The sequence below is a fragment of the Acomys russatus genome, chromosome 4 (genome assembly GCF_903995435.1).
Source record: "Acomys russatus chromosome 4, mAcoRus1.1, whole genome shotgun sequence".
Taxonomy (NCBI): Eukaryota; Metazoa; Chordata; class Mammalia; order Rodentia; family Muridae; genus Acomys; species Acomys russatus.
The window spans coordinates 4818268-4846189 of NC_067140.1; the positions used below are offsets into that span (position 1 = coordinate 4818268).

Genomic DNA, 27922 nt, shown 5'->3' on the forward strand with positions numbered 1-27922 from the left:
ATTCTTGACAGGTGTCTACAATAAAAGTTACTAGTACAAGTTTTGGAAGGACAACCCCTAAATTTGATTCCAGGTTGTCCTGGTGCCACGGGCTTCTGAGACAGGGGGAGCCAAGCTCTTCTCTCTCACTCCCACTTCCAACCACATATGTTAGAATTCTTGGTCCCTGGCTGGGCATACCTTGGCATTCTCCGAGGTTATAGAACCCCTGTGGTGGGGCCTAGTTGAAGGAAGAGGGTCTCTGGAGAATAAGGCTTGACCCCCCCTCCTTCTTTTCTTGTCTCTGCCCTCTGATCTGCCCAGGGTTGAGCAAGCTCCCCTGCCATAGCTAGGAGCTGTTCTGTCACCATGACACTCCTGCCTGATGGGCTAGATCACCTCCAACTCCAGCCAAAGTAAACCTTTGCTCCCTTAAGTCGCATCTTGCCGGGTATTCTATCAGAGCAATGGGAAAGTGATGACTACATCAGTCAAACAGAACTCAAGTCAGAGTCATGGTTTAAGCAATATTCTTTCTTTAATTTCCCCCTTTGCAAATGGAGCCCCTGAGCTGATACCCACCCCCCCTACACCCCCACCCGACTGCCTGGAGACCTTCAAATGCAAGGCCCATTCCTAAACCTGGTGGAAGGGGAGGATTACTTCTCCCTATGATGGCCAATTAAAAAAAAAAAAAATCCTAGTCACTTAAGAAATGGGGCCAGGTACAGGAAAAAGGGGGCTGGAACACAAGGCCTAGGTCAGACCAGTCTGAAGGTGTTGGGGTTGTGAGACCCTTGAGAAGGGTTTGCAAGCACATCCCTAAGCTCAAGAATAGCATGGCTGAGAGGACAGACAGGCCATCTGACTCCTCAAGGTCCTGCCTGCCTGGTCATGGACACTGACGTCACCATTACCACCAAAGGCCTCCAGTTGGAGAATTTTCCAGTTACTCTGGGATAGGATTTGCTAAGTATCCCCTCTGACTCCTGATCTGAGGCATCCATGGGGTCCCCCTGAGACCAAACCTGGGAGAAAGAGGGACTCTGGGAACATGCAAAGGCGGGGAGCAGAGATTCCCGCCCACCCCAATGCACTACAGGATGGTGGCTCCAGCTGCATCCGGGCTCCGAGGGTCCTTCACACCGATGATGAAGTTGTTGGTTCTCCGACTGCCGTGGACCCAGGATAAGACGTCTACCTTCTCCACGTGGTGACCCCTGGCTTCCAGAAACTCAATCTCTTCCTCCGTGAACTCACCTGAAAACCATCCCCATAGCATATGTGCATCAGAGCACTGACTCAGGGGCCTCACAGTCAGATTTGAGTCACGACTGTTTCAACAAGCAGGAAGTGTGTGACTTTGCTTTCCTTTTGTGAGCCTCGCTGTCCTCATGCACACAATGGGGGTTGGGGGAGAAGGTTATAGGGAACCTGCTGCATAAAGTTTTTGCAGGGATTATAGGAGACAGTGTATGGAAAGCACTGGGCTTGGTGCCTTACACACAGTCAGGGACCAACAATAAGCAGTCATTCTTGCTTGGTTTGGTTTTGCTTGGGGCTTTTTTTTTTTTCTGAGACAGGGTTTCTCTGTGTAGCCTTGGCCATCCTGGACTCACTTTGTAGACCAGGCTGGCCTCGAACTCACAGCAATCCGCCTGCCTCTGCCTCCCGAGTGCGGGGCTTTTGTTTTTTGAGACCGGGTTTCCCTATTATGTAGCTCTAGCTGTCCTGGAACTCACTCTGAAGATAAAGCTGGCCTCAAACTCTCAGAGAACCACCTGCTTCTGCCTCCCAAGTGCTGGGACTAAAGGCGTGTGCCACCATACCCGGCCCTAAGCAGTCATTCTTAGTAATGGCAAAAGGCCTGGCCGCTATCTCCAAATCACCATCATTACTCATGAAGATTACTGCATGGTCCACTTAATGCTCAAGTCCTGCCTTCTTTACAGCTTCACACACAAGCCAAAAGCATTCTTCCCCTACTCAAAACCCCCCAACAGCTCTGACAAGTCTTAAAATAAAATTTAAAGTCCACCTAAGCCTCTAAGGCTCACTATTGTCTGGGTCACCAGTCCCTCTCTAAAGTCTTCCCCTGAGTCCCTTCTGTTCTCCACAGGGCCATACTGGCATCCTTGCTGTCTCTCTGGCCATACTGGCGTCCTTGCTGTCTCTCTGGCCATACTGGCGCCCTTGCTGTCTCTCTGGCCATACTGGCGCCCTTGCTGTCTCTGGCATACTGGTGTCCTTGCTGTCTCTGGCATACTGGCATCCTTGCTGTCTCTCTGGCTAACTGGATATTGTCTCTTACACACAGGCCTTTGTACCTGCTATTATTTTGGGTTGAAATGCTTTCCCCTTGATAGTCACACAGTTGGCTCCTTTACCTCATTCCTGTCCTTGGTCAAAAGGCACCTCTTTGAGAATGTCCCTATCATCTAGAATGCCTGTTTGCCAGGTTAACACTGCCTTCTTTCCTTTTTTTTTCCTTCTTCCTTTTGAAATGGGGGTCTCATGTGGCCCTGGCTGACCTCAGATTCCCAATATCCCTAGGTAGCCAAGGATGACCTTCAACTTCCTATGCTCCTGCCTCTACTGCCCAAGTGCGGGGACTAAGGGCAAGCACCGCAGGGTCCAGTTGAAATGGCACTGGGATAGAACCTAGAGGCTCATACCAACTGTCCTACATCCCTAGTCACATCCTGCTATTTCATTTGTTTTGTTTGAGAGAGTATCTTATTGTATATTCCTTGCTGGCCTGGAAGTTGCTATGTAGAGCAGATTGGCCTTGAACTCTGGCATGAACCACTGTACCCAGCAACCCCTGATTCCCCCCCCCCGAAAGTATTTATTACTGTTTCTACTGATTGACTGTGTCTCTCTCTTTAATTTATGGTTTTTAAAAGGATGGTTGCCTTGTTTGTGACTGCTTCTCAGTGCTTAAAGGTCAGTGCCCTGTAAAAGTCTATATTTGTGAGATTGTGACTGCTTAACCTCTGGTTTGAGTTCAGGTTTCCATCATCTTCTGCCCTGGGCCATATCCCAGGGGCTTTTCCAGACTCATGTTCTCCTCTTTTTCAATCCACCTCCCCTGAGGAAAGCAAGTCAGGCCCTGAGTCTCTCCTCCGGTTGGGTGTGTCTTAACTTAGACCTCAATGATAAGACTTGCTAATGTGACCTCCTTTGTTCCTCTATAAAGATTTGGTCTTCTTATGTCCCCACTAAGGATGGTTTTAGGTGGTTCTTAAGAAAATTTATTATTATTATTATATTTATTTGATTTTTTGAAGCAGAGTCTCTCTAGTATGTAACTCTGGCTGTTCTGGAACTCACTATGTAGACCAGGCTAGCCTCAAGCTCACAGAGATCCACCAATCTCTGCTTTCCTGAGTACTGAGATCCTTTAATGTGGGCCACCATGCCTGGCCACTAGAAAATGTCATATTATTGAACAGCATAAAATAATCACACCAGAAATCTATATCCTTTGTGTTTTACTTTTTTTTTTTTTTTTTTTTTTTGTCCTTTTGATTATGGCAAGGATCAAGTTTCATTCTGCTCTCTAACATTTCCTGACCTTCTTAAACAGTGACAGTGATCCTCCAGGCCTTCTACAGACACCACCACCTAATTGTAACCTAAATATAGTTTATTTTTAAATAGCTATTCATCAATTATTTGTTGCAAATAATCCCTATTTGTGATCATAAGCTTTAGATTAAAACTGCACTTAGGAAAAAGAAGGGACTCTGTAGAAAGTATGCACAGAGTGAAACAGAGCCTGTGTGATATCACAGAGGTGCCAGGTAAACTCAGAAGCTCGGGAAACACCCGGTCTCCAATGCCACTCTTCCTGGGTCTTTGACAGATTGTTCCTTCTGTCCAGAAAGCCATTTATGTCGAATCACTACTCCTAATTCAAGGCACAGCCAGTCGCCACCTCTGCTGTGAAGACCCCCAAAGCCACTTGCTGGTAGATTTTTGACTAGTTTATAACCTCCATGAGCTTCTTTGTCTGGAAAGCAGTGATGACAGTGACAAAGCAAGGACTGTCTCAACCAATTCTGGATCCTCTTTGAACTAGCTTTGCAATAACAACTACTCAAAAGTGCAATGTTTTCCTATTTATAAAACTAAGCCGTGACCAAAATGAAGCTTTTGTTGTTAGGGGCAACTCTGTCCTCACCATAGACCCCTGAAGTTCACAATCGGGTCCCTGCTCTCCTTTCTGATCCTCTCACGTCCTCACTCACCTCAGTCTCTTTTTTTTTTTTTTCTCAGTCTCTTTTTATTTCTGGAAACACATGAAGCCTAATCCTGGCCCGAGTTCTCCGTACCTGTTCTTAGCCTACAAAGCTCTGCCCCAGTTTTTGGCATGGCGGTGGCTTTCTCTCTCTTCAGATCTCAGCTTAGATGTCACCAAAGAGAGGCCTCCGGCCCCTGTAAGTACCATTATAACGCCCTACTCTGATGCTGCGGCCGAGCTTGACCCTCCCCTTGGTAGCTCACATTTCTCTGATTATTTTTCCTGTCTGCCTATCAGCGTGGTACCCCTCATAGCTGGGATGATGTTTGACACATAGTAGGCTTGACACATAGTAGGTGTGCTCATCACACACTACTGAATGGAAGTTTGCGCGAAGATAGCTGTATCTCATTTTATAGAGGGGAAACGAAGTCTCAAGAGTGGAGACATGGCTTTCCTAAGGTCTCAAAGTCAGGAAATGCCAAGATGGCTCCAGTCCCCAGATCTTACATTGGTCTGACAGGAATTTGTCACAAAAAGGAAGTCAGTGTTGGTCCAGGCAGGGAAAGTTTGGGAAGAGCCCTTCTCCGCCCACCCTTGTGCCCGCCTATAGGAGTCGGTTCTGAACTCACTGTCCACCTGCAGGAGGTTGGACTGCAGGTCTGGGTGGAGGCGTCCTCGGGCCAGGCTGTCACTCAGGTTCCGGTTCAAGGTCAGGACATTCAATAGAACCTAAGGGCAGGCAAGAAGCAAAATCATCAGAGCTGTTCAAAAAACAACGATTCAAGATGCCACGGTTCCTGTGCTCAGCCCAAACCCTTTAGTCTTTAGAAAGCTCACACTGGGTGTGTCACGGCCTTGGAAATAGGTGACCTATGGCAGCTGTCCCCATTTTACAGAGGAAGAATCTGAGAGACAGAAAAAGTGTGACTCCCTTTTAGCGTTTTAGGAAGAGGCGCTCCTAGCGTTAGTGGGCTGTCATTCCCAGGGCTTCCTTCCCTTCTCTCTGGGCAAGGCAGGGTTAACAGGGGGGTTCAGGGAACAATGTGGGGAGTTCCAGCTCAGTGGTTAGGGGCTGGGTAGACTCTGGAACTCAGCTTTCTACTCAAAGCTACAGCTGAATGAACTTGAGCTAGCTGTTTAGCCTCTCTGAGCTTCAGTTTCCTGTGAACTCGAAACATCATTCCTTCCAAAGTCGGGAGAGTTAAAGGGGCTAACACACACAGACACGCAACACTCACACACACACACACATATATACACACACAGGAATACACATACACACACACACCTGCACACACACATACATCACACACCACACACACACACACACACACACCATAGTGCCTAGCACTTAGTAAGGCGTCTGTGATATTAACTACTGTGATCTGCTCCACAGATGAGGATACGATGGCTCAAGAGAGGCTAAGCGATTTCCCTAGCTTTAATTACACAGTTGAAGACTGGCAGCACTTCAGCTGAACTCAAGGGACTCCAATTGCAGAGTTAGCTCATCACCACCTGTCGGAATGCGAGCCCGGTGTGCGTAGGGTGCTCGAGGCACTCATGGAACTGGCTTAAGGTACTCTGGAGAGCAACGGGACCTTCCTTTCAAAATAAGACCCTTACGGAGGGCTGGTGGTCTATTCAGAGACAGATCAGGGGGTGATGGGATTTGAGGCTTATGGAACACAGGCAGCCAGACTCTAGATCACTTCTTCATTTGACTGGTCCTACAATTTCCCCTGAAACTCATGGAGACAGAGATCTTCAGGGCCCCACTTGCACTATGAATCCCAGCCCAGCACATCTGTGGCCAGCATAGGTCAGGCACAATACAGTCTAGCCTGTGACTGCTGGAAAGGGATGGAAAAAAACCCAGAGTTTACATGGGACATCTGCAGACCAGGTCACAGCGTGGCTCCTGACCGACAAAAGACCCACAGTGGAGTAGCTCTCACCTGGGTCAGGCCACTGAGGCCTCGGGCAGCTCCGTTGGCCCCCAGGGCGAGGTAGGTCCCACAGAGTCCGTCTGCTGGTCGGACTACAGTGGGCAGCAGGAAAGAGAGAGGCCGCTTCCCTGGCTGCACCGAGTTCTCCTGTTGCCAGAGGGCAGAGATGAGAAAGGGAGACAGAGAGTGGGATAACGCAGGGAACAGGCCAGTCCACCACCCTTCCCACCTCTTTTCTTCTACACGGTCCACAAGTTTGGCAGCAATGTGCTGTTCGTGTGTTCCAGGAAGACTTGAGTAGTGAGAGGCGAGTGAAAAGTGGAACCGTGAGGCAGGTATGGATGGCAGGGGAAAAGACTGAACCAAGAAAAATGCACAGTAGAATTACCACTGGACCGTCTCTGTGTCTTTGCCCTACGGAAAGTTTGCAGGGGCAGAAGAGCTGGTCTCCCAGTGGACGGTAATATCTAAGTTCCACCTCTTGGTCCCTCTTTGGTGTCCAGTCACAGATCTGAGCACCAATAGCCCAGCATTTTGTAATCTTATGCCTCTAATGTTAGAAGGATTCCCAAACACTAAATGGGGGTGAATGATCTCACAGTCCAGAAAGGAGGCAAGACTTTCCCTAGCCACACTGAGATCATGAATGGCACAAGGGTTCCTTAGACCCACCGGCCTCCATGCTCCAGACTTAGCAGGGATGGGAATGAGATGAACATCTTGTTTCCTTAAAGGAAATAGTGAAGAAAGGGGCCCTATGGTGCTGCCTGTTGTACCTAGCCTCAAGCCCTGCCGCCCCCCGCCCCCCGGAGTGTGAGAAGCGAGACCCTACCAGGCTGGGTGCAGAGTGGTTAGCAGTCCTGTTGGGCCAGGAGAAGTCTAGCATCTGGCTGTTGAGAAGGATCCCAGAGGGAGTGAGGAGGCCACTTCCAAAAGGCCGGTTCAGGGAGCTGGTGGGTAGAAGTGGGGTTGGGTGAGGCTTGTGGCAGCCTCCGCCCCCACCCAACCCCTAGCACTTCCATCTTGGTTGGAATGATTTCTTGCTGCTGGTTCTAAGCCTGAGCTATCATACCTGACTGTGGCCACAATGAAGTCATCAGGGCCCATGACCAGCACCTGGGCAGCTGTGGGAGCCCCGTCCAGCTCATAGACAGGCAGGAGTGGGGCGGGGGCTGCCTGAGAGTCACTGATGTGGCCCCGGAAGTTGGCGGCCTCCACCTTGCTGAAAAGAGGGGGAAGCAAAAGAATGAGAACACTGCAAGCTTTTATTACATCCCACCTGTCTGTGATGTTTGCGTGATTGCTTGCTTATCTGACTCTTCTTCTTCTTCTTCCTTGTTTTTTTTGTTTTGTTTTGTCTTTTTTGAGACAGGATTTCCCTGTGTAGCCTTGGCTGTCCTGGATTCACTTTGTAGACCACGCTGGCCTCGAACTCACGGAGATCCGCCTGCCTCTGCCTCCCTGAGTGCTGGGATTACAGGCGTGTGCCACCAGGCCCGGCTTTAAGTCTGCCTTCTGCACTGGAATATTAAGCCTACAGAGGCAGATCACACTGCTAACACATAGCAAACACCCAGAAAATAACTATTGAACTGAACCAATTTAGTTGGGTGCTACTCAGAATCTAGAGCCAGCCTTTCATTTTAGGTAATGTTCCAATCAAGAGTCACAGTTGTTTGGCTCTATTCATTTCTATGGAAATGGCCAGGCCCAGTGGATCCTCTAAAGATGTTTGTTTGGAATAAACAAGCCTGATTGATTTGGCCTAATGTTTGAAGTTTGGAATTAAAGTTCATTAAGAATTTACTTAGACTGGGCCGTGAGACGGCTCAGCTAGTAAGAGGTGTTTTCTGTGCAAGCCTAACCACCTGAGGTCAACCCCCAGAAACCACATGAAGATAAATAGGGAGACCTGGCTCCATCAAGCTGACCTCTGACCCCTACACACACATCATCATCATCATCCTCACCAACATAAATTAAAATAAAGTTTAAAAAAAAATTAGCCAGGCAGTGGTGGTGCATGTGTTTAATCCCAGCACTTGGGAGGCAGGGGCAGGCTGATCTTCATGAATTCGAAGCCAGCCTGGTCTACAAAGTGAGTCTAGGACAGCCAAGGCTACACAGAGAAACCCTGTCTTGGAGGGAAAAAAATTAGTTAAAAGCCAGAGTGCTGGCACACGATCATAATCTCGGCACTTAGAAGGCAGACGTGGGCCGGGCGTGGTGGCACACGCCTGTAATCCCAGCACTCGGGAGGCAGAGGCAGGCAGATCGCTGTGAGTTCGAGGCCAGCCTGGTCTACAAAGGGAGTCCGGGACAGCCAAGGCTACACAGAGAAACCCTGTCTCAAAATAACAAAAAACAAAAACAACAACAACAACAACAAAAAACCCACAAAAACAAAACAGAAGGCAGACTTGGAAGATTTTTAAGCGTTAGGTCGGAGCTAGAACTGCACAGGGTTCCAGGCCAGGCTTGGCCATGCAGCAAGATTCTATCCCCCACGAAGGAGGAGGAGGAGAAAGCTGCAGTGTTTTAGCTGAGGAAAGATTTTTGTGTATGGAGATCTTTATCTGTTATTAGAGGTTTGTCGTTGTTCTTGTTGTTGTTCTCAAGGTTAAAAAAAAAAAACAAGGTAAGCCCGGAATAGCTACTTACTGGCTGAAGAGGGTATCGTGGCGCAGGCCCTTAACCCCAGCACTCAGGGAGGCAGAGGCAGGTAGATCGCTGTGAGTCCAGGACAGCCAGGGCTACACAGAGAAACCCTGCCCCCCCCAAAAAAAAACAAAAAAAGAAGAGGGGGAAAAAAGTCCCTCAAACTATTTACTGACTGCAGCTGTTGCCTATGTTTCCTGTCAACGCAAGCATGTTTTAGAGCTAAAGTTTCCAGGCATAAAGCCCAATTGAGGTTCTCCATTATCACTGCTAGAAACTGTGCGTTGGGCTATGTGATCTGCAGTCGATAAGTTAGAAGGGCTAAGCAAAGACTTTGATTTGGTTTTCAACCCAAAAGGCTGATGACCACCCAGAGTGAGCTACACGGGCTGTGGGTAGCAGGGAGGAGCTTAAGTTTTCAGGCTTCCTTTTGTCCTTGGTGCTTTGATGTTCACTAGTGTTCACTGTTCTTATTTTTTGCCTTATTTTGACAAACGATATTAACTTTTGCTTTTGTGTTTTGAGACAGAATCTCTCTTTCTAGCCCTGGCTGGCCTGGTACTCACATTATGTAGACCAGGCTGGCCTTAAAATCACAGATATTGCCTGCCTCTGCCTCCAGAATTCTGGGGCCCAGCATATTAACGTCTGGTGTGTGTGTGTGTGTGTGTGTGTGTGTGTGTGTGCGTGCGCATGCACACGCGTGTGCAATGTGTGCATGTGTACACATGACAGGATGTACATGTCGAGGTCAGAGGGCAACCATGGGTATCTGTCCTCACTGTTCCCTTTGCTTGCGGCAGGCTCTCTGCTGTTTTTCCCACTGCACATGCCAGGCTAGCTTCTGGGAAGTCTATCTCTGTCTCCTACCTTCCCCTTCAGAGGTCGCTAGAGTTACAGACACCCACGCCAGGTTTTCATATGGGCTCTGGGGATTCAAACTCAGCCCACCCCCCACCCCCGTGCACTAACCCATTGAGCATATTTTTTAAGCTGACAGATAAAATTAAATGTAGTCCTTATACAGCCATTCACACTCTAGCTCAGGCTGACCTGCGACCTACTACCTAGTCTCAGCTGACCTTGAACTTACGGCAATCCTCCTGCCTCATCCTCTTGAAGTCTGGAATTATAGGCCTGAGCCACCAGTCTGGCGTTTTGAAGTGGTTGTATCCGCATGGAGGAGCTGTTAAACCGGCTAACAACTATGACAGTGCACAGTTATCATTTCTGGGGTGAATACACCTAACTCTCTGTTATTCAAAGTATACTAAGCACCACGCAGTGCAAGAGACCTCTTGAGCTTATTCCTGTTATCGGCAACTATGCATCACTTTCTCTGAAATCTCCCAATTACCGTCATTTTGCTCTTAAATTATAAGTTGCTTACCATTTAATTCATAGAGTGGTGTTTGAGTCGCAGTACAAATTTACATTAACCGCATTTTTGACTTCTAATTTTCCTGGAGCTAGACTGTAAATCAAGTACAGCGGTAGTCCGGCAATCAACCTCTTCTCACCTCTATGGCCAATGAATAACGATGAATTGCATTTATTGCACATTTACCATGTTCCCAGTTAATGTGCGAAATGCTTCCAATGTTATTTACTTACATGTCATTATCATCAAAACCTCAGAGAGTGATGCAGTATTGTCAGGCTCCTTGTGGAGACAGACTTAGTTTAAATTATGTTCCCAGAGCGACAGCTACAAATACTACAGTGAAGGCCTAACAGGGGTGGTCTCACCACAGCATAACTCACCACTGTGCTGCCATCCAAGCTATAACCCCTCAAAACCCACACCACCTCCGACACTTGCATGGGGACTATTTTGCTTGTCTCGGAGATTCCTTTTCTGCTCAAAGTGGAGGACAGCTGTGCCCATACAGGTTAAGTTCATGTAAAGGTCAAAATGGACTCATAAGCAGTTGACCAACTCACTCTGCAGACAGGGAAGGTGATACAGCCAGAGGCTCCTAGTGTCTAGCACTGAGTTTCGGTTCATTTGGAAGGGGCTTGAGACTTCATGAGCTTTTTACCCGATCCCTTCTCCCACATCCACCCCGGTTTCTGCTGTACCCAGAGTCATGTCCCAGGACAAACCTGAGCATGTCGTCCATGCTCTCGGTGATGGTAGAGTCATAGACAGGGTCTCCCAGTCTGCTAGCCAGGGCCAATGCGATCTTCAGGGTCTGGAAACAGAGCAGGGGTGTGGAAAAGCCTTCCGGGCCCCTCCCAGCACTCTCACTTGGAGAATCCTCAGAACTCAAAGGTGCTTTCGTCCTGCTCCAAGGATGTACTCCATTTTCCCACTGCTAGTGTCCCCAGAGCCAGGTGAGGTGGAAGAGTGGGCCTTACCTCTGCTACCCAGTGAAGGGCCTGCTCACGCGGCACCAGGCTGGTAAGGTTGAAGCCCTCCAGGATGTTGAGAGCACTGATGAGGGCTGGGCCTGTGTGTGGGGGTGGGGGGCTGAGAACCAGGTGACCTGAAAGGATAGGAAATGACCAGATGGCAGGAGAGGGTCAAGTCATTGTCATGTGGATATCCCATATGCACATCCCATCGTTACACACACAGTGACAGCCCTTATCAGACGAGGAAAGAAAGAGCTCAGAGGCAAAAGGGACCCACTGAAGTTCACACGCTGGCCAAAGGCAGAGCCAAACTCGAAGGCAGGCGCTGGTCTTCAGCCTCCTCTGCCATAGGAGAAAACTCAGACTTAAAAGGAGCTGGGCTGCACTCACTTTGGCAGTACACATACTAAATCTGTGGCTTTGCCAGTCACTGGCAAAATAGGGACAGGTGACCAAATGTCTATAGAATCCTGGTCTGCTATGGACTTCCTTCGATCCCTCCCCGAGGCCAGGAACCGTGCAAGGGCCCTGATGGTTCCACTCAACCTGGAACTTCTTAGGAGCATCAGCCATCTCCTCCTACTCAGTTACTCAGTGGTTGGACATTAAAAGAATAACAACAACACCAGAGGCACGGGACACTGACAGCAACCACCCGGCTTGTCTAATCAACCTCATTAAACAGTGGCAGAAACTGAGGCATAAGAGTCAACTGGGTGGGCCAGCCTGGTCTACAAAGCAAGTCCAGGACAGCCAAGGCTACATAGAGAAACCCTGTCTCGAAAAACAAAAAAACAAAAAAACAAACAAACAAAAAAAGAGTCAACTGGGCAGGCTGGGGAGATGGCTCAGAAGTTAAGAGCACTGCCTGCTCTTCCAAAGGTCCTGAGTTCAATTCCCAGCAACCACATGGTGGCTCACAACCATCTATAATGAGATCTGGTGCCCTCTTCTGGCCTGCAGCGGTACATGCAAGCAGAGCACTGTATAAATAATAAGTAAATAAATCTTTAAAAAAAAAAAGAGTCAACTGGGCCAAGATTATAGGAGGTGAGCCTATAACACTGTAGGTACCAGACTGCTGAGACAACCCAGGCTGGGAAGGAAGGAAAAACAATAAATCCAGTATGGACTCAGTGTCTACTTCCTAGGTTAGCTCATCAAGTCCTGTGGGCACCCTGAGATGCAGACACTAGCATTGTCTCCGTTTCTAGGAGGGAACCAAGACTCGGAGTGGGATGCCCAAGGCAGGGGGTACAGCTGATGCTCACCTAGGCCTTCCTGACTCCAGAGCTACTTTCCTTCCTCTCTGTCATACACAACTACCTCTGGATAAGGAGGTAGGAAGGACAGGAGCCTGGAAACATGAGCTCAGAGGAAGCCTCACCCAGGGCTTGAAGTAACCTGTCCTTCCTAGAGAGGACAGAACCTAAAAACTCCAGAGGGTCCTAGCACCCACCATCTTTGGGTCAGCAAATATGAAGTGGCACACGCGCCCATAGGCTTGGCTTTCTAAGTTTCTGATGGGCTTCTGAGTTGTTCGATTCTGCCCCTAGGTCTCAGGTGTCTTTTACTGTCAGTGAGGGGGAAAGTCTGTGATTGTATTTAGGCGTTTACTCTGCCCTTATGTGGACTCTGGTCTGACAAATTCTTGGGATGCACAGCCCATGAGAAGGGAGCTAGAAGGAAAGCTGAGGCAACACAGGACCCAAATCAAGACAACCCAAGACGCACTTCAGCAATGGGGACTTTGTCCTCTGTGGAAGGCCCAATTCCCAGCACTATGAGAAAGCAAATAAGTAACAAAGCCCCAAATGAGAAAAGGAAAAGCCATGTCCAGGACCCCAAACTTCCAGGTCTTAGCTGCCGGCTAGGTGCCCCCCACACTCTAGTCACTTAGGGTAACTGACCCGATGGTTATTTCAGAAGGCTGGCTCTGGCTTGTTTCAACAGTTGGCTGCCTAGGGAGCTCATTGCCTCTGTTTATCTCCTGTGACATGGAGAGAAGTTTCCAGACTAAAGAAATGTGGCCATGGCCGGGCTGTGGTGGCGCACGCCTTTAATCCCAGCACTCGGGAGGCAGAGGCAGGTGGATCACTGTGAGTTCGAGGCCAGCCTGGTCTACAGAGTCCAGGATAATCAAGGCTACACAGAGAAATGCGGTCTCGAAAAACCAAAAACCAAAAACAAAAACAAAAACAAAAAAAACAAAAAACAAAACAAACAAACAAAAAAACCAACCAAAAAAAAGTGGCCATGGACTAGAAAGCTTCTCCCGAGTGGGGGCCCTTGGGAGCTGGGGGAGAGGTCACCTCGGTACACTCCACAAACAGGCTTCTCCATGAGGGCGCTATAGTTGCTGAAGTCCTCTTCGGTTATGACACCCCCTGCATGCTGAGCCTGGAGGGGAGAAAAACATCCACCCCCCCCATGGTGAGCCTGTGAGGACGGATGGCCCTCCGCCAAACAGGCTACTACAAAACTATGAACTTTGAATGGCATTGGTAGGACTGACTCTATGCCACATAGTTGAACACTCTTTGCTGAGGAGTGCACTAGACTTGTGCAAACCGTTGTGTTCATCCCATTGATGACCTTTCTAAAAAATAATTTTAAATTATTTTGTTATTTTATGGGTATGGGTGTTTTGTCTGCATGTGGGTTTGTGCACCACACGCACACAGTGCCCTTGGAGGCCAGAAGAGGGCATCGTGGAACCGGAGTGACAAACAGCTCTGTCAGCTACTGTGGATGCTGGGAAGCAAACCTGGCCCTCTAGAGGAGCAGCCAGTGTGCTTCACCACCGAGCCATTTCTCCAGCCCCATGCCAATCTTAAATTAGTATTACAACTATCAATCTTTCTTGTACTTTCTAGAGGTAAAACTTTTGATGTATCTCCCCTCGGTGAACTACTCATCGACTTGTGTGTCTGGCAGGTTAATAAAACACAGTGACTGATACAGGGAATGCACTTCGTACTGAATGGCACACCTATATAATCCCTGCGGTGTACCCCCGAGGCTTAGATAAATGCCCCCAGTGCACAGCAGTGCACACCTCAATTGGTCTGAGTACCCTGCTCTTGAACTTTCCCTTGACAATATTCTCAGTCCCCACTATCAACCCAGATGAAGCCTCTTTGGAATTAGGTGTCAATCTCCTATGTCAACATTGCCATCAGTTCTTGTAAAATCCCAGAGAGAACAGGGAAGATTCTATGCCTGGGCGAACTGAGACTGTTTGCTCAATTTCCACCAGGCCTGGGAAGAAACAGGTCCAAGCCCTGTAGAGCTAGCAGCAGCCCCAAGAAACCCAGCTGCTCCCTCTCAAGACAGAACCTCTTTACCCATGTCCTTAATAACCACTGGTCTCATTTCTGTCGCCAGAGGCAAACACCCAGTCACTGCGCATGCCCCATCTCTCCCACAGTCACACTCACCTCAGCTACCATCTCCAGTGTGAGGTTGCCACCATTGTAGAAAGCAGTGGGGCCAGAGATCCCGAGTAGCTCCAGCACCTCGGCTAGATCGGGGCGTCGCAGCAGGGAACCAGGCAAAGGCGGGTGGCCCAATGGCAGGAAAGTCTCCAGGAAGCGGTCAGATGCATTGGGAGGCAGCTGCTCAGCCAAGGCATGGGCTGGGGGAGGGGGAGGGGAGAGATGCTGGGTGGGCAGTGCTGAGACTGGTGGGGTGGATGAAGGCTCTGTGACTGGCTCTGAGAGCTCCCAGAGGCCTGTCATAGTCGGGTAAAGATATATAGGCCCTTCCCAGATCCTCTCGCTGGAGGCTGCCTCCATGGAAGAGCGGGAGGGATGGGAAGAAATTTGAGGTGTCAACTGGAAAAAAGAATCCTTTTCGCTCGGGGCCCAAATCTCAAAGGCCTCCCCATGAGCTTTGTGCCTTCCCCCCTACCTCCAGGCCCCACTGACCTAGATCATGGGTCACGTTGAAGCCATCTTGGGCCACAGCTGCTGCGAAGGCCAGGACTTGGGACCAGGGCAGCCTGAAGGGGCCGGAGAGCAGGGGGTGGAGGAGGTCCTGGGGGGAGGAGGAGGAGGGGTCCTGGGGGAAGGGGGGTTCCTGGGAAGGAGAACCCTGGCAAGGGAAGGGGATATTAGGAAGGGGAGTTGGGAAGGAAGAATGCAGGAGGACAGTAGGAGACCACCCAAGGAGAGGGAAGTAGGCAGAGACCCCTGGTCCCCAGGGGAGGTCTTTACCTGCCATAGAGCTGATGAGCTTCGTGTAGCCCTTTCACCATTCCGGGAACCCCCACCAAGAGCCCAGGCTGGGCAAGGCGGGCAGGCGAGGGAGAGAGGAGACCAGGTCACTGGAAGGGGGGGGGCTGGGCTGAACTCCGCAGAGCCCCAAGCCAGGAATGGCTGGCACAGAGGAGAGACATAGGCCAAGTATCCCAGGAGAGGGGCAAGCTTTCCCCCACAGGGTACCTCTTCCCCATCCCTGACCCTGTTTTGTTTTCTGTTTGTTTGTTTTTCCAAGATAGCGTTTCTCTGTGTAGCCTTGGCTGTCCTGGACTCACTTTGTAGACCAGGCTGGCCTCGAACTCACAGAGATCTGCCGGCCCCTGCCTCCCGAGTGCTAAGATTACAGGCGTGCGCCACCATGCCCAGCCTCATCCCTAACTTCCTATATGTAAATGCAGGAAGGTCTTTGTCTCCCATAGTTGAGGGATTTCATAAACCAAGCAGGGCACAATCAATCTAGGTAAAATTAGTTCACAGTGGGTAACAGGCGCCCTTGTCTTTTTAAGTACTGAACAAAGGACCTCGATTTGGCCAGTTCATCCTCACATGCCACCACTGACTGGTCAGGGGTGTGTTTGTTTTTTGCCGTGGCACTAAATACCTACTTGCCCACACTACTCTCTTTCCTCCTATGCTCCCACTAGTGGGTTTGCCACTAGCGTTTCTTTCTCCCAATATGACGCAGCCTGGAAAGGTTGTGTCATCAGGCTTAGAGTGAGAGAGAGGGGAATTTGTTTGCTCTGGTTTCTCAAGGTAGGGTCTCTCTGTGTAGCCCTGGCTGTCCTGGACTCACTTTGTAGACCAGGCTGGCCTCGAACTCAGAGATCTGCCTGCCTCTGCCTCCCGAGTGCTGGGTTTAAAGGTGTGCGCCACCACTGCCTGGCTGAGATAGACGAGTTTTAAGGCCACAACTGCGTGATACCTCGAGGTCCACAAAGGTGGCCCTGTACTTTCTTCCAGCCAGGGAGGACAGCCAGAGAAGTAAGATGTTGCCGTGTTATCTGTTATTAGTCATGCGACTTTTTCTTGTCCATTTAACTTTACTTTTAAAGTTATGTTTAGTTAATTAATCTGCTTATGTGTGTATGTAAATGAGTGCGCGCAGAGACCATGATGTGGGTGATGTAGATGAGAGGCGTTCTTGTAGGAATCCATTCTTCTCTTTCTACTATGTGAGTCCTGGAGCGCAAACTTAGGGTGTCAGCCTTGGAGACGAATGCCATTACCAATTGAGCCCTCTCATTAGTCCCTGTTCATTGCTGTACACTGGGGGAAGCTAGCTGCCTGTCATTCCGTAGCCCCGGGCCATTTCTCCCCAACTCATTTTGCCATCCCATAGTAAATATGTTGCAAATCAATGCTCAGGTTAGCGGAAGGGAATAAAGGGGGGCCTCCCCCTCCCTCTGGACCCTCTCTTCTCACCAGGGTCCCCACCTTGGTATCCCAGGATCTCTGCAGGGCCTCTTCCCTGAGAGCCCCTGGCGCCGACTCCCGGAAGTCGATCAGGCGGCTCTCGTTGCGCCGGATGTCATGTACCAGCATCACCCCCCCGCTGGGACGGACACAGAAAGTGGAAGGCGATGAGGACCCATCAACTTTCTGAAGGATTAAACTACAGCTCCCTTAATCCCCTGGGCGGAGGTTGTAGGCCCGTTTGCCTACCTGGGGAGCCACCTCCCCAGTGGGAACCCAGCCATCCTACAAAGGGTGAAATCTAGGCAGTAGGGGACCCAGGTTACTGGAGACTTTAATCCGTGATTAAGAAAAATGCAGAGACTTGGGGAACGGGCCCTCCCTAGACCAGAGCTGGACTCCTGCCAGCTTCCTGCACCTGCCTACTCTGTGTACCCCTCCATTCCGCCAGGACCGGATTATGTAAGGACACACCATGCGAGGCCAAAAGGGGAATTTCGTTGGTAGAGCCTGGAGGGTTGGTCCTACCAAGGAGAGAAGGGTTTTTTTGTCGGCTTGCTCCTTTTCTGTAGCGTATTTACATCTGAGATACGGGTGGCAAAGTTAAACGTGTGCAGCCGAGTAACAGAGTAAGGAAATCGGGGTAGATAGATAACCCGAGTGGTTGGATCCACAGCAAAGTGGCCAGCACCCTGAACCACCATGGGAAGGACTCTGCTCAACTTTAGGTAACTGTAGCCACATAGGAATGTGGGCTCCATGTTGCCAGATCTCCTGACTGCTCCCGAGATGTTAGCAACCTGGATTTTTATGAAAACTATCCACATTTTAACAACAGCAAACTTAAAATGATAAAAACAAAAAACAAAAACAAAAACCCTTGCAAACCAAATCAGCCTAGCTGCTGCATCTGGCTTTTGAGTGTCTAGTTTGTAGCTTTGGTTTTAAGAACTAGGAGCCTGGGGTGTGTCCACAGTTTTCATGAGAGTTACAGGGATTTGCAAGCCTAAAAGCTGGCACACCACTGCCTTAACTGGTTCCCCTATTGCTTCCTATGTAGCTCACTTTATACATCACAAGAGTTTCTCTCCTGGTGGAAAACCATGCAAGCTTCTGAACACACCTCCATACCTTCCATATGGCCTGTGCTTCTGACTCCATGCAGGGAAAAACCGGGCATTGAAAGACAAAATGCAAGTACGGACCACCTTCACCTTAAACCAAACCAAGAGAAACCTGCAGCCCGGCCCATAGACCAGAGGCAAGAAATAGGTTTGAGGGACCCAGGCCTCCTTACCCGCCCAGGCCAGAACTGTGTGGAGCCACAATCCCCAAACACAAGGCTGCTGCCACAGCTGCATCCACGGAAGAGCCTTGTTTACTGAGCACCTCCATGCCCAGCGCCGTGCACCGGGAGGCATCAGTCACCACAGCACCCTGCTGGAAGATCTAAGAGCAAAAAAAGAAGGGCAGGCTAGTAGGGCCCTCCACCAACATCAAAGCATCTCCATTAACCTAGAACCTCGGCTTTCGCGTCCTCTTGATTCTCAGAGCCATTTCCTTTGGGACCATCCTCTTTCAGGTCACCGCTTCCCGTCCCATCTTCCCAGCCATTCTACTCCCATCAGGCTTTTCCTCACCCCCTTCTCCCAAGTTCCCTTCTGCCCATCTGCTCCCCTCACCTGGGGATCCCCGAAGTAGATTTGCATGACCAGCGCAACGGTGACACCCGTGGCGAAAGTGAGGCAGGCGGTGACGATGACTGTGAGTCCGTCCTGGCGGCAGGAGCACTCGGCTGCAGCAGCTGAGAATGGGTCCTTGCGTGTCTCCCGTAGTGGTGACCCGTCCTGGCTGCCCATCTCGGACGATGACGAAGGCAGCCGCTGTAGCCGGGCCGACTTCAGGAAGGAGTCCGGGTCTGTGGGGCCGCAGGGTGTCGGTCTGGCAGCTTACTACTTGGCCCAGCAGCCCTGAGGGCGGGGCGTTCCACACTGCTCCCCTCGCCCCGCCCATCACACAAACCCCAATGCCCAGCACCGCTCAGTTTACCTCCACTTTGACACACCTTAGGGCCCACAGGAAAGCAGTCCTCAAGTGGAAAAAGACCTTAAAGTGGCCAACTGAAAGGCTGGATTCCTGCCGGGGCTGAGGACAGCCAGGAGTGTGAGGTGTTCAGCCTCCCCTGGAAACCCTTAGCCTGTCCTAGCTGGGTACCAGTCTCCAGGACAAGGAAGCTACCACCATCAAGCCAACTACCTTGGCCTCCAACCTTGCTCCACGAATTCACTCATTCACTAGATACAAGAGCCTACTATAAGTCTGGCTCTACGCTAGACTAGATAATTGCCACCTCTGCAAGACGTTCTCAGGCTAGTGGAGGAAAAGAAAATACACAAGTCAACAAGTTGTGGCAGCTGTTATAAAAAGCATCAGGAGCTGGGGAGTTGGCTCAGTGGTAAGTGTGCTTGCTCTGCAAGCATGAGGACCTGAGTTCAACTCCCCAGCACCCACCTAAAACGCCCATGACACCACTGTGGGGCAGACATGCTGAGCCTGGAAGCTAGCTCCTCAGCCAACCTAGCCCACAAAAGCCAGCTTCCGGTTCAGTGAGAGACTGTCTCAGCTAGTAGAGGAAGATACCCAAGGTTCTACTATGGCCTCCAATCATGCTCCCATGAGCAAGCATACGCACGCATGCACGCACATGTGCATACATACATACATGCACACTCACACTTATACACATACTCACTCATACCAGGGCATGAAATGAATGTGAAGAGGGAAGGGGGACTAGTTAGCAGGGAAGTCAAGGAAGGGCCTGGAGAGGAAATGACTTGAACTGAGGATGAAGGGATCAGAAAGGGCTGCCGCTGGGAGAGCAAGGAGTTACACGGAGAGTGTTCCAGGGAGAGAGAGCAGCAGGTTCAAAGGCCCTAAACTAGGAACCAATTCGAAGGCTGAAAGAAATAACTAAGGTCTGGTGGCTCTGGTGTGGCCGCAAAAGAGGGGCGGGGGAAACCAGTCAGCATGGGGGGCGGGGAAATCAGTCAGCATGGGGGGCGGGGAAACCAGTCAGCATGGAGGCTGGTCCTCCGGACACACTGAGAACTTGACCTGTTCTGCTAGGCTACTAGAGAGGCACGAGACTGGGAAGCCATCTATGGCGGTTTGAAGAAGAGTGGTCCCCAGAGACTCATATTCTTTGAATGCTTGGTTATCAGGGAATGGTCCTACTTGAAAGGATGAGGAGGGGGTGTGGCCTTGTTGGAGGAAGTATGCCATTGAGGGTGGGCTTTGAGGTTTCAAAAGCCCAAGCGGGCTACTTCTCCAGCCACGACCACCATGAACTCACCATCTGAAGCTGTAAGCCAGCCCCAACCAACGCTTTTAAAAACAAGAGTTGCTGTGGCCATGGTGTCTCTTCACAGCAACAGAACACTGACTAAGACACCATCTGCTTTGTGTTTTCAAATGATCCCTCAGGTTGCTGTGTGAAGAACAGCCTGGAGGAAATCAGAATGGAGTGGAGGGAGAGTTGAAAGCCGCTGATGGACGAGTCACTTCAAGTCTCCTTGAATAATGCAGCTACTCTCTGACACACGGGTCAGATGCAGGTTTCCAGGAAGTGATGGATGTGTTGGACTGTCTCAAGGGCTGAGGTAGAGAGTGATGGAGGAAAGGCCGAGGTCTTGCTCTGGCCTCCCCATGCACTTGGAGCGGGTGTAACACCTTCTCTTACCCATAGTCCTCTCCTCTGGATGCAGTTACCCTTGGACCTATTCCCCAGAGATCAGAAAGTTCTAGATATTTATGAACAAGGAAATAAGAGGATGGCTTTAAAACACAATAAGTTCTTATAGGTTTAAACATTTGATCAGAAAGTTCTAGATATTTATGAACAAGGAAATAAGAGGATAGCTTTAAAACACAATAAGTTCTTATAGGTTTAAACATTTAAATGATAACATTAAATTTTGACTGTCGTATTTTTCATGTTTACTCTATAAAAATCCAAGGTCTTTGACTGACTTGGTGCTTAAGGCCCTCCAAGACTCACACCTCCATCTTTTATGTAAATAAGAAACTACAAGGCTGGGCGTGGTGGCACACGCCTTTAATCCCAGCACTCGGGAGGCAGAGGCAGGCGGATCACTGTGAGTTCAAGGCCAGCCTGATCTACAAAGCGAGTCCAGGACAGTCAAGGCTACACAGAGAAACCCTGTCTCGAAAAACCAAAACAAACAAACAAAAAACAAACAACAACAAAAAAAACAACTACATACAGCCACGCAGTGGTGGCACATGCCTTTAATCCCAGCACTGGTGCATGGGGGATGGGGAGGGCAGGGGCAGAAGCAGGCAGATCTTAGAGTTGTAGGCCAGGCTGGTCTACAGAGAATTCCAGGACATCCAGGGCTACACAGAGGAAATCTTGCTTCAAAAAACACAAATAAATAAATAGCATAGATAAAATAATGATATGTGCAAAATTTATTAGAATGCATTTACAGTGGCCACTTTTGTTTGTTCGTTTTTGTTTTTTGAGCCTTGGCTGTCCTGGACTCACTCTGTAGACCAGGCTGGCCTCGAACTCACAGCAATCCACCTGCTTCTGCCTCCCAAGTACTGAGATTAAAGGCGTGTGCCACCACACCCAGCTACAATGGCCACTTTCAAGAAAAGATACTTTAGGTTGGAATAAGGTAAATAAATGTTTTGATTGAAAAAAATTCTACTTCCATCCTTACTTTTAGTGTGTATATTTGGTTTTTTTGGGGGGGGTGTTTTGTTTTGTTGTTTTTGTTTTTGGTGGTGTGTGTATTTGTGAGAGAGGCAGCCTTAGCTAACTTTGAACTTTCCAAGTAGACCAGGCTGCCCTCCAATTTGAGGCAATCTGCCTGTCTTTGCCTCCTGAGTACTGTGCGTATGGGTGTGAGCCACCATGTCTGACTTATATTCCTCTAAAAAACTGTTATAAATTGATTTTGTGTGTTGGGGGGAGGAGGACAGTTTTCTGGGGCTGCTTCTCCCCTTTCTCTTTGTTGAGGGCAGAGTCTCGCTTCTTGTTTCAGCTGCTCTTCATAAGCCGAGCTAGACGACAGGCAAGCTCCCAGGCAATTCTTCAGCAGCCACCTATCTTACTGAAGGAGTTTTGGGATTAGAGATGGATCAAATTCAAGCCATCGGGCTTGCGTGGCAAGTGCTCTTACCCATGGAACCATCTCGGCAGCCCTATACCATTTTATTTTTATCTCTTTCTGTGTGCATGTACATTCGCTTGCATGCATGTCATCATGCCTGGCTGGTTTGTTCTTTGGTTTTTTTTTTTTTTAAGAATTTTATTACATTACAGTTATTTGTTTACTTACTTATTTGTTGTGGGTGGATTTGTGTGTGTGAAAGTGTACACACATGACCACATATGAAAGTCAGAAGACAATTTGTAGGAGTTGGTTCTCTCCTTCCACCATATAGACCCTGGCACTGAACTCAGGATGGCAAGCTTGGTGCTGTGTCATTTGCACCATACCCAGTTTTTTGTTTGATTGGGTTTGTTGTTGTTATTGTTTGTTTTTTTGTTTTTTGTTTTAATCTGGATCTCTGATTGAGCTATCTTTTCAGCAGTTAGACTCCTTTACAATTTTAACATATATACTTTGAAATTAAAAGTAAAAACTACAAGCCGGGCGGTGGTGGTGGTGCACGCCTTTAATCCCAGCACTCGGGAGGCAGAGGCAGGCAGATCACTGTGCGTTCAAGGCCAGCCTGGTCTATAAAGCAAGTCCGGGATAGTCAAGGCTACACAGAGAAACCCTGTCTCGGGGGGGAAAAAAAGTAAAAACTACACAGAGATAAGAACTGGAGGGTGGCCAGGCAAAGTGGTGCACACCCTTCACCCCAGCACTCAGGAGATAGAAGCAGACGGATCTGTGAGTTCAAGGCCAGCCTGGTCTACACAGGGAGTTCCAGGATAGCCAGAACTTCATAATAGAAAGACTCTATCTCCAAAGTCAACAACCAGAAGAGCTGGAGGGTGAGACTGGGTGACTGGCTCTGAGGCTACGAATGTGTGCTGGTCTTTCTGAGAACTGGAGTTCAGTTCCCAGGACCCCTGCTGGGTGATTCCTACCTGTCTGTACCTCCAGCTTCAGGGGATCTGATGGCTCTGGCCTCTGGGGGCACTGCACGCACATGCAAATAAGCACATGTACACATAATTAAAGATTTAAAAAAAAAAAGGCCAGGGTTGGTGGCACAGGCCTTTAATCCCAGAACTTGGGTGGCAGAGGCAGGCAGATCTCTGAGTTCAAGGCCAGCCTGGTCTACAGAGTGAGTTCCAGGATAGCCAGGGCCACACAGAAAAACCCTGCCTTGAAAAAAAAAAAAAGAGAGAGAGAGAGAGAGATGGAGACTTTTACTTTTTTTTTTAAACTATTTTTTGTTTGTTTTTACATTAAGCAAATAATAATATGTAGCTTTTTAATTCTTTTACTTTTAAAATTATTTTATTTTATTGTAATTTTATGGATGTGTTTTGCCTGCATGTATACCTGTGCACCACATCTGTACCTGATGCTTTAAAAAAAAGCTTGTCAGGCCGGCTGGAGAGGTGGCCCAGAGGTTAAGAGCACCAACTGCCCTTCTAGAAGGCCTGGGTTTGATTTCCAGCAACCACACGAGGGAGATTCACGAGGGTCTGTAACTCCAGTTCCAGGGAATCCGGCGCCCTCTTCTGGCCGCCTCATGCACTTCTTGCATGCCGTGCAGGCAGAACACCGACATGCATAAAATAATACAATAATTTTTTAAAAGTTTGTCTTCGGTGGGGGGGGGGTCTCCCTTAGCTAGCCATGTTTGTTTCTAAACCACAACATCATTGCTAGCGGTCTGTAAATGAGAATTCATTAAACAGACAAATAGAAAACATCCACTATGAAAAAAAAAAAAGGAAAAAGAAAACATCCACTGCGGATACAAAACCCTCTTTGGCCCTTCCAAGTACCAAAAGAACAGCAAGAAGGGGGTTTGAACTTTTATTTACTTATTGTATGAGGTGTGTGTGTGTGTGGTATATGGATATCTGATGTGTGTCCATAGGCACGCATGCTCTTGTATGTAACTTCAGGGACTCCAGCACGCGTGGAACTTAGAGGACAGCCTTGGGCCTCGAGCCTGGTCTTCGATCTTGCCTGAGGCACACCAGGCTCACTGGCCCATCCCACTGTAGAAGCATGGTCATACTTAGCTTTTTACATGGGGTCTGGAGATTTGAACTAAGGCCCATACACTTGGGTAGCAGGGGCTTTTACCCAACTGCGCCATCTCCCCAGCAAGAGCTTGTATTTACCGATGCTGATGACACACTAGGTGTTTTGCATATACTTTCTCATTAAACGATTTCCATGACTTCCTGAGCTAGGCTCCACTCTCCTCACTTTACACATAAACAGACTGAGGCTAGGTGGTACGGCCTGACTCAGGCCACAACACAAATAAGTGGGAGAACTGGGACTCTGTGTCACTTGACAGCCTCCTTTCTACTGCCCCACGTGGCAGCGGCAGCTATTTCCAATCCCCCAAAACAATGTAATAAGCGGGGTGAGTGTAGCGGCAGACATCCCTGATCCCTGTACTTGAGAGGGAGAAGCAGAAGGCCCAGGAGGTCAAAGGTTCACTGAGATACAGGAAGCTTGTCCGAGAAAAAAATGCAAATAAGCAAAAATCCAACCCTACTAGCTAATTTTAGATGTTATTTCCAGGTACCCGCTTTTCAGTTTGTTTTCTCCAATGAGGTAAGATGACTTAAAAACGAAGATAATACAGCCCTACCACAACTGGCTCTACTTAAGATTATTCATCCAGCATATCAAGGTACTTATTTATTTAGCAAAATTATATGATGAGAAAAAAATCTTCAAAACTATGAGGGAAAGGTTCTTGAGTATGTGACATGTGCCCTGTGTACATGGTAAGGTAGTAATCCCATTGACAAATAGCAAGAGTGACATACTGGGAAAAGATTGGTTTGGGGCCAGAAGAGAAATGTTTATTAGAGACAGGCATTGTGGCTCAAATTTGCAATCCCATCACCCAGGGGGCTGAAGCTACACCCAGTCTGAGGCCAGTGTGCATTACAACAGAAGGTTCCAGGACAGCCTCAGCCCCACAGTGAGTTCCAGACCAACCAGAACTACAGATTAAGGTCTCAATCCCAAAACAAATGGGGAAAACAGAAAACAACCAGTTAAACAAACAGAAACTTGGTCTGCTTTCAGAGAAAGGTGGCTTTAATTTTGATTATCCTGAATTTGTGAGACACAGGGAGTCTTGCTGTCTGAAGGTAGCTGGTCAAAATATTTAATTTTCTTTCTCCTCCATGTTTTTAAAAAAAAAACAGTTATCACACGTCCTAGGCTGGACTTGAATTCTATACAGTTGAAGGCTGGGTATCTGCAAGAGCCCGGAGGCTAATTCCTGGGAGAGGAAGGCTCACAAGGCTTCTGTGAGGAAGAGAGGAAAGGAGAGAGAGCGTTTCCTAACCTTGGAGCACTCATGGTCTAGCTCTCTTGTCTCTGGGGCCTGCTGTGGGATGCCTGACACTTGATTTTGGAGAGTGCCAGGCTATAGGGCTAGCCAGGCACAACCAAGGTCCTGGCTAAGAAGACAGGGCAGTGCCACTAGGTGGCACTACTAGGTTGAGACTATAGAAGGTCATGTCTGCCTACAAGCTGGTCTAGCTGGACCAAAAGAGTCCTGGGACTTGGAAACAGGCCTAGGTGACATGGCATCAAGATGTTTACATGGTTGTGACAGCAAGGCCCTCCAAGCCAAGTCCTGGGAACCTTGGTGTATACTCTGGTGGTAAGATTTAAGTTCCCAGGAGCTCAGGTAACCAGGGTCTAAGTTAAATTTCTAGGCAAGTGTTCTACTGCTGAGTTAGCCCCCCAGGCCCTCTCTGCCGAATTGTCACGCACATCAGGACACAGCCTTCACTGAAATCCCCCAAGGCATTCCTGAGGCTCAGGAATTCCGTTCCCTGTCATTATTTCATCCTGGCCTTTTCTGTCTTTCATCTACTCGTTCAACAATTATTTATTGAGTACCCAACACTTTGCTGAATGCCAGAGAGAGAATTATGAATAAAAGAAAGCCACAACCCCTGCCATTAGAGGCTTTATAGGCATGCAGTAATCACGTAACCGCCCAAAGAAATAACTGCAGCCTTCTTTATAAAGCAATGACTTTGACGAGGGGCCAGGAGAAGGCAGGTTATTTAGAACAGATGGGCATTCTCTGGTGAACTGGAAGAGAAAATTAAGGCCCAGTACAGGGCAGGCACAGCTACTACACGGTAGTGAGTCACGACTGCATTACTCTTGATCCCTGAATAGAAAAGCTGGATTGACCAGATGGCTGGTATCAATAGATGACCAGAAGGCTGGTTCCACCAGGAAGTGCATTCCCACAGTCTCCCTTCTACTGCCAAGGCTACTACCTCCCCCCACCCCCAATTAGTTTTGATGGGCAGCTCTGACATTTGAGGACCCAAAGTCTCCACATCCCTTTCTCATTCCCATCACAGGTTAAAATGTGATCCAGCCGGGTTGGTGGGACCCGCGGGTCAGAACCATACGGCCAAAAAGTGGGAGAGAATTGCCAGTTGCCAGGCCAGGAGTGAGAACAGAAGAGCCAGGCTAGGAAGAGCCTGGGGCCTGAGAAGCAGCATCCTCCAGTACAGGAAGGGAGAAAGCCCAAGTGTAGGCACCACCAGGAGGGAGACAGAGAGGGAGGCAGAAGAAGGCTCTAATGCCAGGAAGTGACGTGGAAGGAAAGAGGGCAGAGGGATGCAGGGTAAAGAATGGGCGGGGGTGGGGGTGGGGGAGTATAGAGCTGCCCACATGGGTAGGAGAGCGAGCACAAGGGAAGGACTATACCCAGAGAGCTCTTGGCCTCCTGCTCTCTCTCTCTCTCTCTCAAGCCTCCTTTCCTTTCCTGACCCCCCATCTCCTTCAGTTTCTGCAGAGGGGTGAGAACACAGTAAAATCTGGGGACTGCTTCCTGGGAAACAGATCTGGTTGCTGATCAGAAGCTCCCAGCAGCCTGGCTAACATGTCTGGGAAGGGTACGGTAATCCACAGAACACAAAGGCACACTGGTCCCCAAGGACTTTGAGAGGTCATGCAGTCCCATCCCCTTGTCTCGCAATACCCACAATTCCCAGACAGAGGGGAATAATCTTTTCTTTACCCGTCTCTGGACATGAAGAGATAGATTCCCCCGGCTCTTCTCCGGACTCTCTGCTTCCCATAATCCCTGGCTGTGGTGAAGTTCTCCTTAAGATCTAGACTCCAGCCCTCCCTCCGGCTGCAGTCTCTGACTTGGTTTCTTCTACCCTGTCCTCTGTGACTAGAGAAAAGCCTTTACTAGGTGACCACAGCTGGTCTTTAGGCTGGTCTTTAGGCTCTCTCCTCCAGCATCTCTTCCTCCTCAATAGGTTCTTCCTAAAATGTAATCATAATCCCTCCTACTGCAGTCCCTGCATCCTCTCCCGTGTGTCGCATCCTACGCCTCTAAGGCAAAAATACCCCTCTCCCCACCACACAGTTAACAGGGCTGAGGGAGAAGAAAAGAAGAGGTCCAGGACGAAGAGGATGAATGAAGGGGATGAGAGACTGAGAGTGGATGCTCAGAACAGGAGGAGGACCGGGAGCCCCCCACCCCCACCCCCAAGGCGGGGCAGGGATGGGGCCAGAGGGCCTCACCGGTATCCGGGTCTCCCAGGAAGGCGTCCTCGTCCTTGCGGCCCCTCAGCGGGGCCGCAGGTGCTGGCTCGTCCTCGGGCAGGCGCGGGAAGCTGGTGATGCTCATGTAGTCCACTGGCGAGTAGGCGCCTAGGGCGCTCTCCTGACTAGCCTCGTTCTCTGCCGCCATCCTCACCCTAACCCCCAGCAGCGCAGCGCCTGCCGGAAGTGGCTGTGGAGAGGGGGGTGCGAGGGCGGAGGGCGGGGTCTGAGCTCCTGGACAGCCGGGAGGGGGCGCCCCCACCCTCA

General features: G+C 49.4%; 1 protein-coding gene across 6 annotated transcripts; it reads right to left on the reverse strand.

Annotated features, from left to right (window-relative positions):
* Positions 1 to 578: 578 nt before the first annotated feature.
* Ggt7 (gamma-glutamyltransferase 7) lies at positions 579 to 27894 on the reverse strand. 6 transcript variants are annotated; one of them, XM_051143587.1, is made up of 15 exons: positions 27635 to 27894; positions 18551 to 18786; positions 18166 to 18317; positions 16890 to 17007; positions 15411 to 15572; positions 15123 to 15231; positions 14634 to 14830; positions 13506 to 13593; positions 11197 to 11324; positions 10942 to 11030; positions 7250 to 7399; positions 7010 to 7127; positions 6187 to 6324; positions 4858 to 4957; positions 579 to 1239 (listed from the first exon to the last, which is right to left on the reverse strand). In XM_051143587.1, the coding sequence occupies exons 1-15, from the start codon at positions 27801 to 27803 to the stop codon at positions 1076 to 1078; spliced, it is 2118 nt and encodes a 705-aa protein (XP_050999544.1). In that variant the 5' UTR covers positions 27804 to 27894; the 3' UTR covers positions 579 to 1075. The 6 variants fall into 6 exon arrangements, with proteins under 6 accessions (XP_050999544.1, XP_050999550.1, XP_050999546.1 ...); XM_051143593.1 differs by having other exon boundaries at positions 4865 to 4957; positions 15123 to 15196; positions 15411 to 15478; positions 27635 to 27891; XM_051143589.1 differs by having other exon boundaries at positions 15123 to 15196; positions 15411 to 15478; positions 16878 to 17007; positions 27635 to 27890.
* Between the last annotated feature and the right edge of the window lie 28 nt (positions 27895 to 27922).